This window comes from Lonchura striata, chromosome 1, assembly GCF_046129695.1.
Source record: "Lonchura striata isolate bLonStr1 chromosome 1, bLonStr1.mat, whole genome shotgun sequence".
NCBI lineage: Eukaryota > Metazoa > Chordata > Aves > Passeriformes > Estrildidae > Lonchura > Lonchura striata.
The window spans coordinates 33704370-33717760 of record NC_134603.1 but is presented as its reverse complement, the minus strand read 5'-3'; the positions used below and the strand labels follow the sequence as shown (position 1 = coordinate 33717760).

At 41.2% G+C, this 13391-nt stretch overlaps 1 protein-coding gene across 3 annotated transcripts in view; it reads right to left on the bottom strand.

The window, feature by feature from the left end:
* Positions 1-5903: 5903 nt before the first annotated feature.
* The window catches only part of NCOA2 (nuclear receptor coactivator 2), a 187007-nt gene continuing 179519 nt past the window's right edge, over positions 5904-13391 (bottom strand). For 2 of the 3 annotated variants that reach the window (XM_021543379.3, XM_021543378.3), the window contains exon 23: positions 11371-12789. In XM_021543379.3, coding sequence (XP_021399054.1) covers positions 12682-12789 — 108 coding nt within the window. In that variant the 3' untranslated portion in view covers positions 11371-12681. Of the gene's footprint in view, positions 10045-11370; positions 12790-13391 lie in introns of those variants that run through there. The other variant, XM_021543382.3, reaches the window with a different exon arrangement.

Genomic DNA, 13391 nt, shown 5'->3' with positions numbered 1-13391 from the left:
CTGCAGGCTTCACGGGCACAGCTGAGGTGCTTTTACTCTAGCCTGGGGCTTCCTGTCAGGTGCTTAGCAGAACATTGTGCTCCTGCCGGGGTTTGCACGGCTCCATGACCACGCCTATGCTAACCTGCCCTGGATGGGACCGAAGGAAGACACCTGACCCTTGCCTCCTGCAGAGGTGCTGGGTGATCCCCCTGTCTGTGGTTTCATCGCGGGTTTTTAGAGGGTTTTCTCCTGCTTTCCTTCCATGTGGACACATGACAAAATGGCATTGAAAAGAGGGCTTGGAAGGGGCTGGAGGATCCTAGGGGCCCAGGTGTTCATTTTGCAGAGTGTCATCCCTGCTGGTGCAGAGAGATGGAGAAATCTTCAGCCTTTGTATGGACAAAACCCTATACAGCATGTGTTACTGCAGAGCTGCCTGTTGAGCTCATTCCAGCCTGGGTGACATTGCACATGGAGGGAAGGGACCCGATGGGCTCTGCTGCACTGTAGAGAGCTTGGGGACTTGCACCCGGGGGGCTCTCTCAGAGACAGGCAGCATAGGGCTTCTGGGGCACAGCAGAGCATGAGCCAAACTGTACACAGACACAGCTGGAGTAGGGAACTCAGCCAGGCTTAGCTCCTGAAATTTTAAATGCCATTTCAGTGGTTATATTTGGTGTGCTATAGAAATTAATTAGCGTAGCTCCATGTGATCCTGTGTAATATATTGTCTTCATCCCAAAGAAGGGATGTGTTAGGAAGCACTTGAAACAACCCCAGACAGAGAAACTTCAGCTCCAGACACAGTCACTCCCTGCACTTGACCAGAGGTGAAGCTATCCTTTCAAACCTGATTTCTTATCTGGCCTGAATTAGGTGCTCTGAAATAGAGAGCTTGAGAAAGAATCACTGGCTGCCCGGGGCAATGAGGTTGTTTGGCCCTCATTCCTTTGGGCACTGCAACTCCTACTTACCACAAGCTTTCATTTACAATCTCCCTTTATTTTTTCACTCAGGACATAAACACTAAGACAACAAACACAGGCACACAACCCCACTGGAGAGAGTCACAGATCTGATCCAGTCTCCCTCCAAGATCCCTTCCACAGTCAGTCCAACATATCTCTGTCCAAAGTTGAGCAGAAACATTTCTGTAGTCTGCATTAAATGCATTGGGCAAATTCTTCTACCTACATCCATCCTCCATCTCCTACCTACCCATCCTCTACCCAGCTATCCCAACCCCTGCAAGACAAAAGTACTGAATACACCGGGGAAGCTAATATGCACAAGTTGGAATGCACCCTTCTAAAATTTGCTTGAGATAGTCTCTTAGCTTAAATGGCCTGATTTTTCAGTTGTCTTTTCAGTTTTAGTTTTTTTTTTTTTTTTCTAATTATCTCTGCTTTGTGCCAAACCTCTGTTATTTGTAAAACAGAATTGATGTTATAGTGCTTTAGGAAACAGTTTCAGCAGGCATTTCAACACAACTTTATTGATGCATCAGTAGCATAAAAGTAGTACCAGCATTAATCGGATTTACAGGAGCAAGTCTTTGAGCTCTGCACAGAAAAGTTTGAGCTATATTTAGAATTTAAATGTTGCCAGTGAATCTGAAATCTTTTGATGATTCTGTATCCAGGTATCACAGCACAGGAAGAGGGAGAGGGACTAGGGGAGACATGCTCACAGTAGAGATTCAGGAGAAATGGAAGTCAAATAAGTAAAACATGAAATTCTAAAAATCTTACCATTAATTAAATTGTAGACATGACCAGGAACAAAAGTTTTCCTTTTTCTAGAAGCCTGATAACACAGAGTCCAGGAGATAAAAAGGGCTTGAAGCACTGTTGCCACTATATTGCAGATTAATCATTAGATGCTTTAACATCCTCTAAGAAGTTAAAGGCATTTAGTGCATTAAAAAAGCCATGACCTCAGGGAGAGATGTGCGGGAAGCAGAAGGGCAGCCTTGCAGATGCACCCCCAACAGTCCAGTCAGTACTGTGGACAGCCCCAGCCTAGAGGGCCTCCCTTCCCTGATTTTATGTCTTATTACAAAGTAATCAGAGAAGTCCATCAGCCTCCCTTCCCTGCTGCAGGATTTAGAGAGAGTAGGGATGCATATTAAAGACAGGCACCAAGGGACATCCCTGCAGGTGGCTAGCATAGCATTCAGTCACTTCTCAGTTTGGACACGAGTGAGTTCTTCATCAATCTTACATCCACTCTACATCTCTCTTACTCCAGGTTTAAAGCCTGCCTCCTACACATTCCCAAACACTCAAGTTACACCTGTGAGCTTCCGTGTGATCCCCCAAAAACCACAGGGCCACAGCACTTCCTGATGCTCATCTTCCCACATGTGGCCTCCCTGTGCCCCAGCACCTACACCAATACCCAGCTGCAGCATGGAAATGGGAATCCCAGCGATGGCACCAGATGCTGTCATGGAAATAACCTGAATTGCAATTTAGATGAGGTCACAGCATGAACAGTTTATTGCCATGGCAATAGAAGAGGACAGGTAGCAGAAGAGCAACTGAATCTGCTGGTGGACTATTAAAAAAAGGGGGAAAACAAAATTAAGGTGATTCAACTTCCTTTTTCTTGTACTAGTTGTATCTTTAGATACAGCAGCATTTTAATGGTGTTACCATTTGCTCTGTGACTTTGCAAAAGTAATTAGCTGTTCTTAACGCATTCAAAGTACACTGAGATTAGACAATTAACTGAAAAATACATGCACAAGAAAGAGGTGATGAGGCCAGTCTAAAATTTGGATCAAACCAATCTTGCCATAGAGATGCAATCCTCTTCCCTTTGCTGGAGTGGGCAGCTGAGTGAACACAAGCAAATATCTGGAATATTTGTTGTTCTTGTGTTTTAAAGACACTTCACCAACAGTTTGCAGAGAGTTGAGTAAGTTATTCATCAGGATCACTGCAGGACCTTCCAGCATCCTGAGTAGTTGTAGAATGAAGTGATAAAGTGAAGTATAGCAATTGGAGAGTTTTCCCATGTTTCCTCCTCTGTCTTCTCAGGAATATCTCCTAGGGAGAAATTCCTGGGCACATCACAGAAGTTGAAGCAGTTTCACCTCCCCAGCAGCTGTATGGGAGAGTGTCTGTTTCCCCAGTCTTTGCTACCTTCTTCATTCTTAAATGAAGTCCCAGTGAGTGGCAGTTGAGTAGTTTACAGCATATTCAGTAGGAACTGACACATTCCAAGCAAAGTTCCTGCTGCTGTGTGAATGGAAGGAGGGTCTGAATGCTCTCTCAGCTCCTTTTTCTGCACAGAGCCCCCCTTTCATCCTGGAATGTTTCTGCCTTTAGTGCCTAATTTCAGGGGAGGTGAGGGAAACACAACTTGGATGGCATTCAAACTGTCACTTGGCCTGTCCCCTGCACCCAAACTGCTGTTGTTCTTAAAGCCAGAATCTTTTAATGATCCACAGAAGGATTCCAGATCCTTGGGAAGAAGTAACAAAACATTCCCATTGGAGCAGGAATTATCCGAGCATGCTTGTGTTACAGTGGCCTCTTGTGCTCCTGACAATCACACTGGCTGGCTCTGAGTTTTCCTGCCCACCTTCCCTCATGAACGAGAATGATGGCAGCATTTGTCTCATGACAGCAGCCATGGTTTGAAGGTTCACCCAGCAGCAAAGCTGAGCACAAATGCCAGACACACAAGGATGCTGATATGTTCAATCACACAGATTACCATGAACAAGGTGCTACTCTTCAACTGCACCCACTCGTGGTACCCATGTAAGATGTAAACACAGCTAAGTTTCCACCTCTTCTTTAACTGGTAGAGCTCTATGTTCAGTGATGAAAGCACATAATGCCCTCCCTCTCGAGGCTCACAAACACTGGTTCATGGGTGGCCTTGCTCTGGGCACTGCCCTTCTGCCTGCCCAGTTTCCCTGCCCACAGTCCCAGCTCTCACAAAGCTTTTCAGGTCTCTTACTTGCTGGCTTGTGCAGATGGGTGCACCAAACATGAGCACTCACACAATTATCCCTTGTGCACTCCACCACATTCTGGTCATACTCCAGGGTACAGTGTACAGGTTTTTTTTTGTACCCCAGTGTACAGATTTCACCCTTTCAGGCAGAATGTTCTGTTTCAGCCACCATCAAATGTTTCTCTAACTGTCCTTTAAGATCCTTTACTTAATTTTTTTTTTTCTCCTGAGGGTCTCTCAAGCTTCTGATTTGAGATTTGGTTTTTCTTTTGCCGTCCTCCACATACAAATTGAAAAATACAAGCAACTGAAACTGGGGAATCACAGCCTCTGGACTCCAAGATTAGTTAAACCCTGTAATGCAATCGAGTGTGGTTTTTTCATCCCCAAGGTAAGTATAGAGAATGAGAGACTGAGGAGAAGAAACAAGATATACAAGGGCTTCCTCCTGGTCACAACATCTGGCTTAAACCCACCACGCTGGCTGAGGCCGCAGTCATTAGCAGCAGTAACAAAGGAGGCTCAGACTGGAACCTAAGAAGGGTTAATGAGGTCCATCACAGCACCCAAATCCTTAATTCTTGGTGTGGTTTCTTCTTCAGCTGAGAGATGTCCCAAGAACCTGTCCTGAAGTGGTGAAGAGCTCAATGCCCAGCTCTCAAGGACCACTGTTCATAAAAGTTCACTTACATTGTAATTCCATCTTGGACCTATCCTGACCTACATCTCCTAAGGACTTCATCAAATTGTCAGTTCTTTTAGCTGACTTAAGGATAGGACCTCTTACTGTGGCTCTGGGCTGACCTATGTTAAAAGCTGGAATTCAGCTGAAGTGCCAGGAGGGATTTCCAAAAGGTTAATTATTTGACTTTTCAAAAAAGGTTAATTACACAAGTAATTATATATATATATATATACACACATATATATATATACACACACACACATATATATATATACTTACTACATGCTCATGGCCAACAGAATCACTCAAGGCTGCTCTGAGTTCTGCTTTCTTCACAACAAGAACTAATCCATTAGGAAGGTTTCACTGTGATCACCATTCCAGGAGACAAGGTGTGAGTTTGGTCAAAAGGCCCACTTGGGCTGTACTTGCCATCTCTATCTCCACATTTCAGTCCAAGAACCAAGGAAGAGGCCTGACATCACTGGTTGCTCTCTGCCCTTGCCATAGCCACAGCCCAAGCACCCATGACACGTAGCCCTGTCTGCAAGACTCAATGCACAGTTTACCATGAGAAGGGCCTTCAAAAGACAGAGTCACTCTTTCTTTGGTCATGATAATGGATTAGAAGAACTTGTCCATATGTCACATGCACTGTCTCTGTCAGCAAAGCCTGATCTAGAAAGTAAAACACAGCATTTCTCTTCCATAAAGCCAGTTACATCAGAGGTCATAATTAGCTTGTCATATTTTGATGCCAGGAGTCTTAGCTAAAACTTTTGTATCTTCTTTTCAATATTCATTTCACAGCGACAACATAAGATCATTCTTTACATTGTACATTCTGGAATGCTACAAGCATTCTTGTAGCTCCTTTTTTTGTTTTTAATTGACAAATCAAAACCTTTTTAACTGTCTTAAATTCACCATTTGGCATAGGAAGGAGAACAAGCCCGTAACTCTTCTCATCTCCACATTTGAGGTCTGCCTCTGCTGACACTGTCATGAAAGATGCCCATTTCATCTTGACTGATAAAAAAGGTACTCATAATGAACTGTTCTCATATTAAGCCATGTGATATACATTTTCAGTCAATATAGCCCTGAAAAGATGAAATGACTTGCAAGTAACAACTAGCTGGAATATAAATTCATTACCAATGCCTGCTGCCTTTTTAAAACCTAGCAATCCATCTGTCCTCCAGTACTTTAGTGCTACATTTTATACCCTCCTATGAACAAATGAAGACACAACAGAAACCTGTTGAAATCTCTAAAGCCATGTAAAACCCGAAGGCATTAAAATTTATTAAATGATGCAATAACAACAGAATTCTTTATTTACAATAGCATTATTTAACATCAAATAAGCAAATAGCATCAGCAAAGCAATATTAACTTGCATAAATGTATTTAAAATTTCTCTGAATATATCTACTTTTGCATAAACTGCTAACACTAGAAATACAAACATCAATGCAGGTGAACAAAGTGATGTTCAGAGTCAACTCCATTTTGAAAATAAATCACAACCTGAAACACTGTAAGCTTTCTCCTGAAGAACCATAGTTTATATATTGCTTAATTTTACCCTTGTATAATCTTTTCATATACACACATCTCAGATGCAACTTCATGATGAACTGTACAAATAAAACCCACAAATGACATAAAGGGAAAGAAATTAAATGACAGTAAATGTTTGAAGAAATGTGTCCATCATCTCTATTGAACATAAAGATTAAGTGATGATGCACTTATTCCAAAATTGTACACAATTCACTATACAAATATAATACATCAGACAGCTATGTAGGAATATACAAGACTTAAAAACAGATCTAAGGCATTATGCTAGATTTTAGCATTTTGAGGTTCTTGCACATAGCTTTTACCTGTAGTAAGAAACTTAAAAGATTTTGTTTTAGTCTACAAAGAAACACCAGGGAGAAAATTCTAATTAAAATCAAAGCCACTACAGTAAATTTTCTTTTGTGCAGAGAATGCTTTGCTCTTAGGCAGCATACTACCATACAAATACTAGAAAACTTTTAAATTCACACCAACAATTAATGGCTTAAGTTGCATTTCAAAACTGATTGTGTATCTTTGGGTTCTGCAAGTGGAGCTGTGCCACCCATTTCATCTGTTAAGCCCATATGAATTCTGCTTTTAAACAAAGATTAAAAAATGTATTGTATAAACTGCAAAAACATTGCTTTTAATTAATACAGGCCCAAAGGGATACTGGTGTGGGACAATATTTTAAGGATTGAGTAAAATTAATTCCTTGTAGCAAAACAGCTCACTTCACTTTTTAAACTCACCACATTACATGAACACTTAAACGGGTCGTACGACCATGTATATATGCTTATTTTTCACATTATGCGCCTTTCACATTTAATAATGTAAATAGAACACTGATTAATTGTTCTCTTAAAACAAAATCCAAGTACTTTCTCTGACAACTTTACTGTATACAGGATGAAAAATACTGATAATGAAGGGAATTGATTTGGCTTTTTTGTTTCTATAGTGATCAATATGATCAGAAGATTCCTTCACTCACTTTTCTCTTTCATTACTTAGAAGACGACAAAAGTCACAATGAACCCAAATGGTGCCAAAGTGATAGGTACAATCTCCTTTCTTTCAAAATGGCAATGGATGATGAAGTATCATAATCACTACAGATAAGGGTTTACAGGTCTGTTCTGAAATGGGACAAACTGAAACTAATTTTTTTTCCACTGTGAAAAAGAATAATCTATCTGCAGAGGTTATGGTTAAGAACCAAAAAAGAATGGAATAGCAATAAAATTATTTTAAAATTCATTTACGCTTTGTGGTGCATGAAATTAATTACTTTAAATTTATACATTTCTTATATAAGTAATTTTTTGTCAGATACATAATGCAAGTTCAAGATCAATGTTGTAGTAATGAGGCTGTGGAGGGTACGGCTGGTGGTTATTTTTGTTTCCCATCAGCAGGTCAAAGGATGGCTCAGCTGACTAAACATTCTGCTTCAGTTCGGCAACAGAATGGTGACAGCTGAAAAAGTGTTGCTTCTCCAAAATGGCAGCACTGTCTTCTTTAGAGACAAACACAGAAACAGGCTTTGTCATATTTTCCTCAGCCTTAACATAGAATAGCTGCTATTTTATTTGAACCCCCACCTGAATACCAAAACAAATTAAATGACAACAAGACAAACCTTTCAATCCCAAAAGGCAGGGCGGATGAGAGTGTATAAATGCATTTCATTTTACATTACATCAAAAAATTTGCGTTCAGGTTAGAAAGTTTGTGGATTAGTGTCCTGGTTCCGGCCAGGATAGGATAAACTTTCGCAGTAGCCAGGAGAGGGCATGGCTAGGACCCAGAGGTTATTCTGTAACACCTCACATCATTGCGGGGTTGGGAAGGGAGTCTCGAGAAGGGCTCTCTTCTGGATCACGCAGTGGCGGAGGGAGCATCCGGCAGGTCCCGGGTTTCCATGAGAATAGTTTGTCTCTTTCTTGTACCTCTGTCACTAGTATTGTAGTTGTAACTGTTTTCTTATCTCATTGCTGTTTGCAGTACATTGTTCTTATGTCAACCCATGATTATTTACCTTTTGTGCCTCCAATTTCCCTCTCCAGCCCTCCACAGGGAAAGATGGAGGGGGAGCGAGCGGGCTCATGATTTGGAGAGTCTCAGCGGGAGCACTAAATTAGGGAATACCATTCCTAAACAATTAGGAATCAGCAGAAAAAAAACAGGTCAAACTCATCAATTTCTTAATATACCAAGTCCTCAGAAACTGATGTCAGTATAGTAAAAGATTATTCAAACCACAGTGGGCAAGGAAAAAAACCAACACGCCTTAACAGTGGCCTGCTTAGTAACAGTTTTTCTAAGATTTGTTACGAAAGGATATAAACATACAAAAATCAAGAACTGGTTCCTACAGTGGCTGCATATAATATAGGTTAATTAAATGGTATTATGAGCAGAATCACAAGGCTTAGAAAATGAGAAGTCTCAAGCCTACAAATTAGGTCTAATCAAGGCATTGTGATCCTTTACAAAACACTTTTCCAGGAGACACACACGGCTAAGAAGATATCTAATTTAATACTGAAGTACCTCATTTGGAATCAATTTCACAACATGTATATCTCACAAAAATTATACAAGTTAAACACTTAAGTTTTCAACTTAAATTATTGCTTGTTTACATATAAACTGGATTTTATGTACCTTACAAAAAGTCTTCGTAGTTCACACCGCTTTAAAATAATCAGAAACATGATAGTGGTGAAGTCTGTAGTGATATCTGCTATAGGTATTACAGGAATTATTATCTTCCCAGCTAAGGGATGGGAACCAGAATTATCATGCTTTAAAGCAGGTATCTTTGATATTATGCACCAATTCTGCCACTACCATAATCATTACATGCATTACCATTGAACTTTGCTGTTCGGCATCCAGTAACTGGCTGTGCAGATTGCCGGAAACACACCTAAGGAATTAACAGAGTAACCTGTTTTTAAATTCTATTAGAAAGAGTAAGATGACAGAGGTCAGGAGAGCCAGGTTAAAAAAAAAAAAACAGATTTGCTGATTGTTAGGAATTTAATTAAATGAGAATGCAACCAACTTGTATGTTTGGATTAATGACTTGCATCATAAACACTACCACAAAACCCAACCAAATCACCCCTTATAAACAGCCCTCTCACAAGGTAATTTTCATCTCTTTTACAACTTTAACCCCATTCAAAATTGGTCTGTATAGTTTTCTGCATCAGTTGATCTTCTCTGACTTGCTGTCAGTAGAACATGCTTGTTGGAGGTCTCTAAATGTACCAGACGTTGCTTCTACACCCTCCTCCATGCCTCCTCTCCGCCCCAAAATGCAGGCCTTAGTCTAAAACACCAGTTTTCAGACAGAACTGAATCCTTTGCACCAGACTGTGTAAGCCAGGGAAAACAAAGCAAAAAAACCCAAGGTCTAGAACTAAACAGAAACAGAACAAGAGCATGGTTGTTTTTCCTTAAATACATACATTTAAATACATTCAATCTGACATGGTTTATGAAAATTGCCTGTCAACATTTACTTTGCAGGAGAGATCTAAGTTGCACTAAGGTGAATGCAGTGAACAGACTGAGCAATGTCTGTACGCTAGCTTCAGACTGTCAAAGAAGAGGCTGCTCTTCAGCAACGACCCCCGGCTCCCCTCGGGAAGGCAGGGCTGAGTCCTGTTGGCAGCAGGCAGCCGCTGGGGCTGGCAGCTCCACGGGGACACGACAAACAGACACAGCTCTTCAAACTGGTAAGGGTTTGGGGCCATAAGCCCAGTCAGCTGAAGAAAGGAGCAACCAAACCACCCTCAGGGTCAGCAATATTTCTGCAAAAGAAGAGAAATGGGGGAAAAACAAATTAATTCTTCCTGTTGGGATAGAGAGGATGGACAGGTCAATGAGATCTGGGATGCTAGAGTGCAACATCCACTGTCAACCGTGCATCACTCTAATGCTTTACACCTGAAATTTAATTGCAATTTATAAAGCTAAACTATTCTTTGTGTACAACTGACCAGCAACTTAGTTCCTTTGATATCAGTGAGGGTTTAATTTCACTGCATTCTTAGGTCCTTAATTCATTCCAATTATCCCTGATGTTATAATAACTCAAGATCATCCGCCTCTTGTAAACTCCAGCTGAAGGCATGGCAATAGGGTTTAAAAGAAGTCTCATTCTCAGAATATGTGCAAAAATCTCTCTCAGTACTGCATCACTGTCAAAGAAAACAACTGCCCTGGCTAACTTTCCCTTCCAAGACTCATAATGAAAAAGGGAATAAAGAAGTAAAGCCAGCTTCAGCTGCGGATCCCTAGAGATGTTTTTTACATCATACTTAATACCCTTGTGATGTCTTTACACAAATATAGTACAAACTGGTTTCAGCTGAGTTGATTATCTTCTTTCTTATTCACAAAAACATCAGGATGTGGTTTTCACAGTTGCTTTAAGACTACTCCTTCCAATGGCTGCAATCTGTGCCTTTCTGTCTTCCTCTCCCTGTAAATGCCTGTTCCCATGGGGTGCTGTGGTCAGTCAGGTCAGAGAGTCAATCCAGCCAAACCCATTTTCCTCCTCCCCTGGGGTTGCTTTTCACTCGCATCCTGTGGCTCTGGCTGTGGAGCAGCTCTTTGCTCACAGCTTCCTGTCACGAATGAGGAAGGCCCTGTTTGCTCAGGGACAGTGCTGGTGGGTAGGCAGCTTTCTGCCAGTCTGCTGCTAGGCTGCCTTCTGGAAGCTGCCTACACTGTGCTTTGGACCTTACTACACCTTCCTCTGCATTCACACAAGGCCTAGAAATGCAGCTTTACTGACAAATGAAGTCAGTGTCAAGAATTATCCTGTAAAAGCAGGAAAGCAAGGTCCTACATGTTTTGTACATCTCCTATTCCCAGTTTAGCTGGTGCAGCTGGAGCTACTTGAGTGTGACCAGCCATGGGCAGCACTGAGCCCTGATTGTGGCTCCTTCCTTCATCACAGCACAGAGACACCACACTCACATCCCTCATGCCCTGACTAATATGGACAAACTAAACTTTGACTCCTCTTTCTAACATGCTGAGAGGCAGTTCAGGGATCCTGTTAGTGGTTTTTGAAGTGGAAACAAAAGTGCAAATCCAAAGATTTCCTTATTTTCAGGGTGCACATTTAGGAAACAGTATCTCCAGAGAAATACTAAATAAACTCTCCCACTATACCAGCGACTTGAAAAAAATTATGCAATGCAGAAGTTGCACATTAATTACATAGCTTAAACTTTCTTAAAAAAAAAAAAACAACAAAGCTTTGTAGGAGTAGTTTATGGCTCAGCTGCATGAAAAAAGCAGTTTAACCTTTGTTACAGATCAAAGTTCAGTGAAAGGTATTTATAGAGCATATAAACTCCGTTTTCATTGACAGTCAGAGGTACATTAGTAGAATAAATGCAAAATCATTAAGTGCAGTCTGATGTACCTTTTCAAAATAATTTAAGAGATTTGAAGAAGTTGTTTTCTTCAGGTGCAACAAAGCTTCTCTTATGCATCGCTACTGTCCCCTCTCATTATCGTGGCACTGACTCTATTATTATAATTTTACACCCTAGAGATTCCCTGCCAAGAGCCATGCCGCTAACATTTTTCCACCTGCACCCTGACTTCTCTCCACCATCTCTTGTACCTAAAAAGGCCTAAAAGAGAGCTGGAGAAGGACTTTTTACAATGGCATATAGTGTCAGGACAGGGGTCAATGGCTTTAAACTGAAAGAGTGTAAGTTAAGATTAGATATAAGAAGAAATTCATTACTATGAATGTGATGAGGCACTGGAAGGTTGCCCAGACAAGTTGTGGATGACTCATCCCTGGAAGTATTCAATGTTGGATGGGGCTTTGAGCAAGCTGGTCTAATGGCAGGGGGTTGGAACTATAATGCCTTGGTATGTAACAACTTCTGCTAGACCAGAATACACTGCTTCTTTTTATTAATCAAAGTGACCATGAAATGGCTGCAGAAGAGACTCTTTATGTACATATCCCTCACTCTTGGAGACAGACACTTGCATGTTTGTATGAGCAAGATGAAGATGTGAGAAGAATTGGTGTCCAGGAAGTTTTAAATACATATAAATACAAAAAGGACAGGGATACAATAAAATATATGTACTACTTCTGCCTCAGTACTTTCACATTCTTCATTTTCACTCATGTTATTAACTTTTCAGACAGATGTTCCCAATTTCCCCAATTTCTTTAACAGCAGGGAACTTCACCGTGCCCCGGCCCGGGAGGCCGCCGCTAGGTGGCGCCTCCCCCGCGTCGCTCAGCCGCCCTCTGTCTGTCTGTCCGTCTGTCCTTCCTTCCGTCTCTGTGTCTATAGAGCAACCTTCCCTCACACTGATTACTATTATCCAGGGCACTTGTAACTTGGTAAGTAAAAAGGGACTGTACCCGCTCCAGCCACAGTATATTCACAGTTCTGCTGTGCCTAAACCCCATTTCTTACCCGTGCTGCATCTCCATCCTGCTTTATCATATCCATTCCAGGCAGCTGGTTTGCAAAGAGATTGCCTCCCCTCATAGCAGGATCATTAACCTATTGGTAACAAGATATTATTAAGGATAATGAATTAAAAAATATCTTGGGAGGAGGGCTGGGAATTAAAGAAGGAGCTTTACACTACTTGCATGTACCAACATCCACTCCTGAGACGATGCTAAAGTCAGGGAAGTGACTGTATAGCTAGGCACTCCTCTTGCACAGCATGTATTTGACTTATATTATTCTGCTTCACAGTCAACAGCAAAGATTTCATTCCTGATACTATGACCCTTATGCATATTTTACAAAGCAGGTTCCATAAATTATGTCAGCGTTATCTGAAGAGGAAATCCCTGCTATCAAAGTTCTGAAAGCAGAAACATGTAACTACCTTCCTAACTTCATGTGGCTTTGCTGCTTGCAAACCACCACACACTTTTTTCAAAGCCCGATGAGATAACACGTAGGCTAAATTATACCAGCTACTGACATAGTTTTAACAATACTCTTCTGTTTGTAAGCAATGGGAGAAAGGTAACATTAAATGGGAAAATGTGCAGTGGCATGCTTTTCTTAGGAATGGTCTCCACAATTTTCTGAACACAGTCACAGGAAAGTATTGAAGCTGTATGTTTCTGCACAAGCAAAAAGTCTGT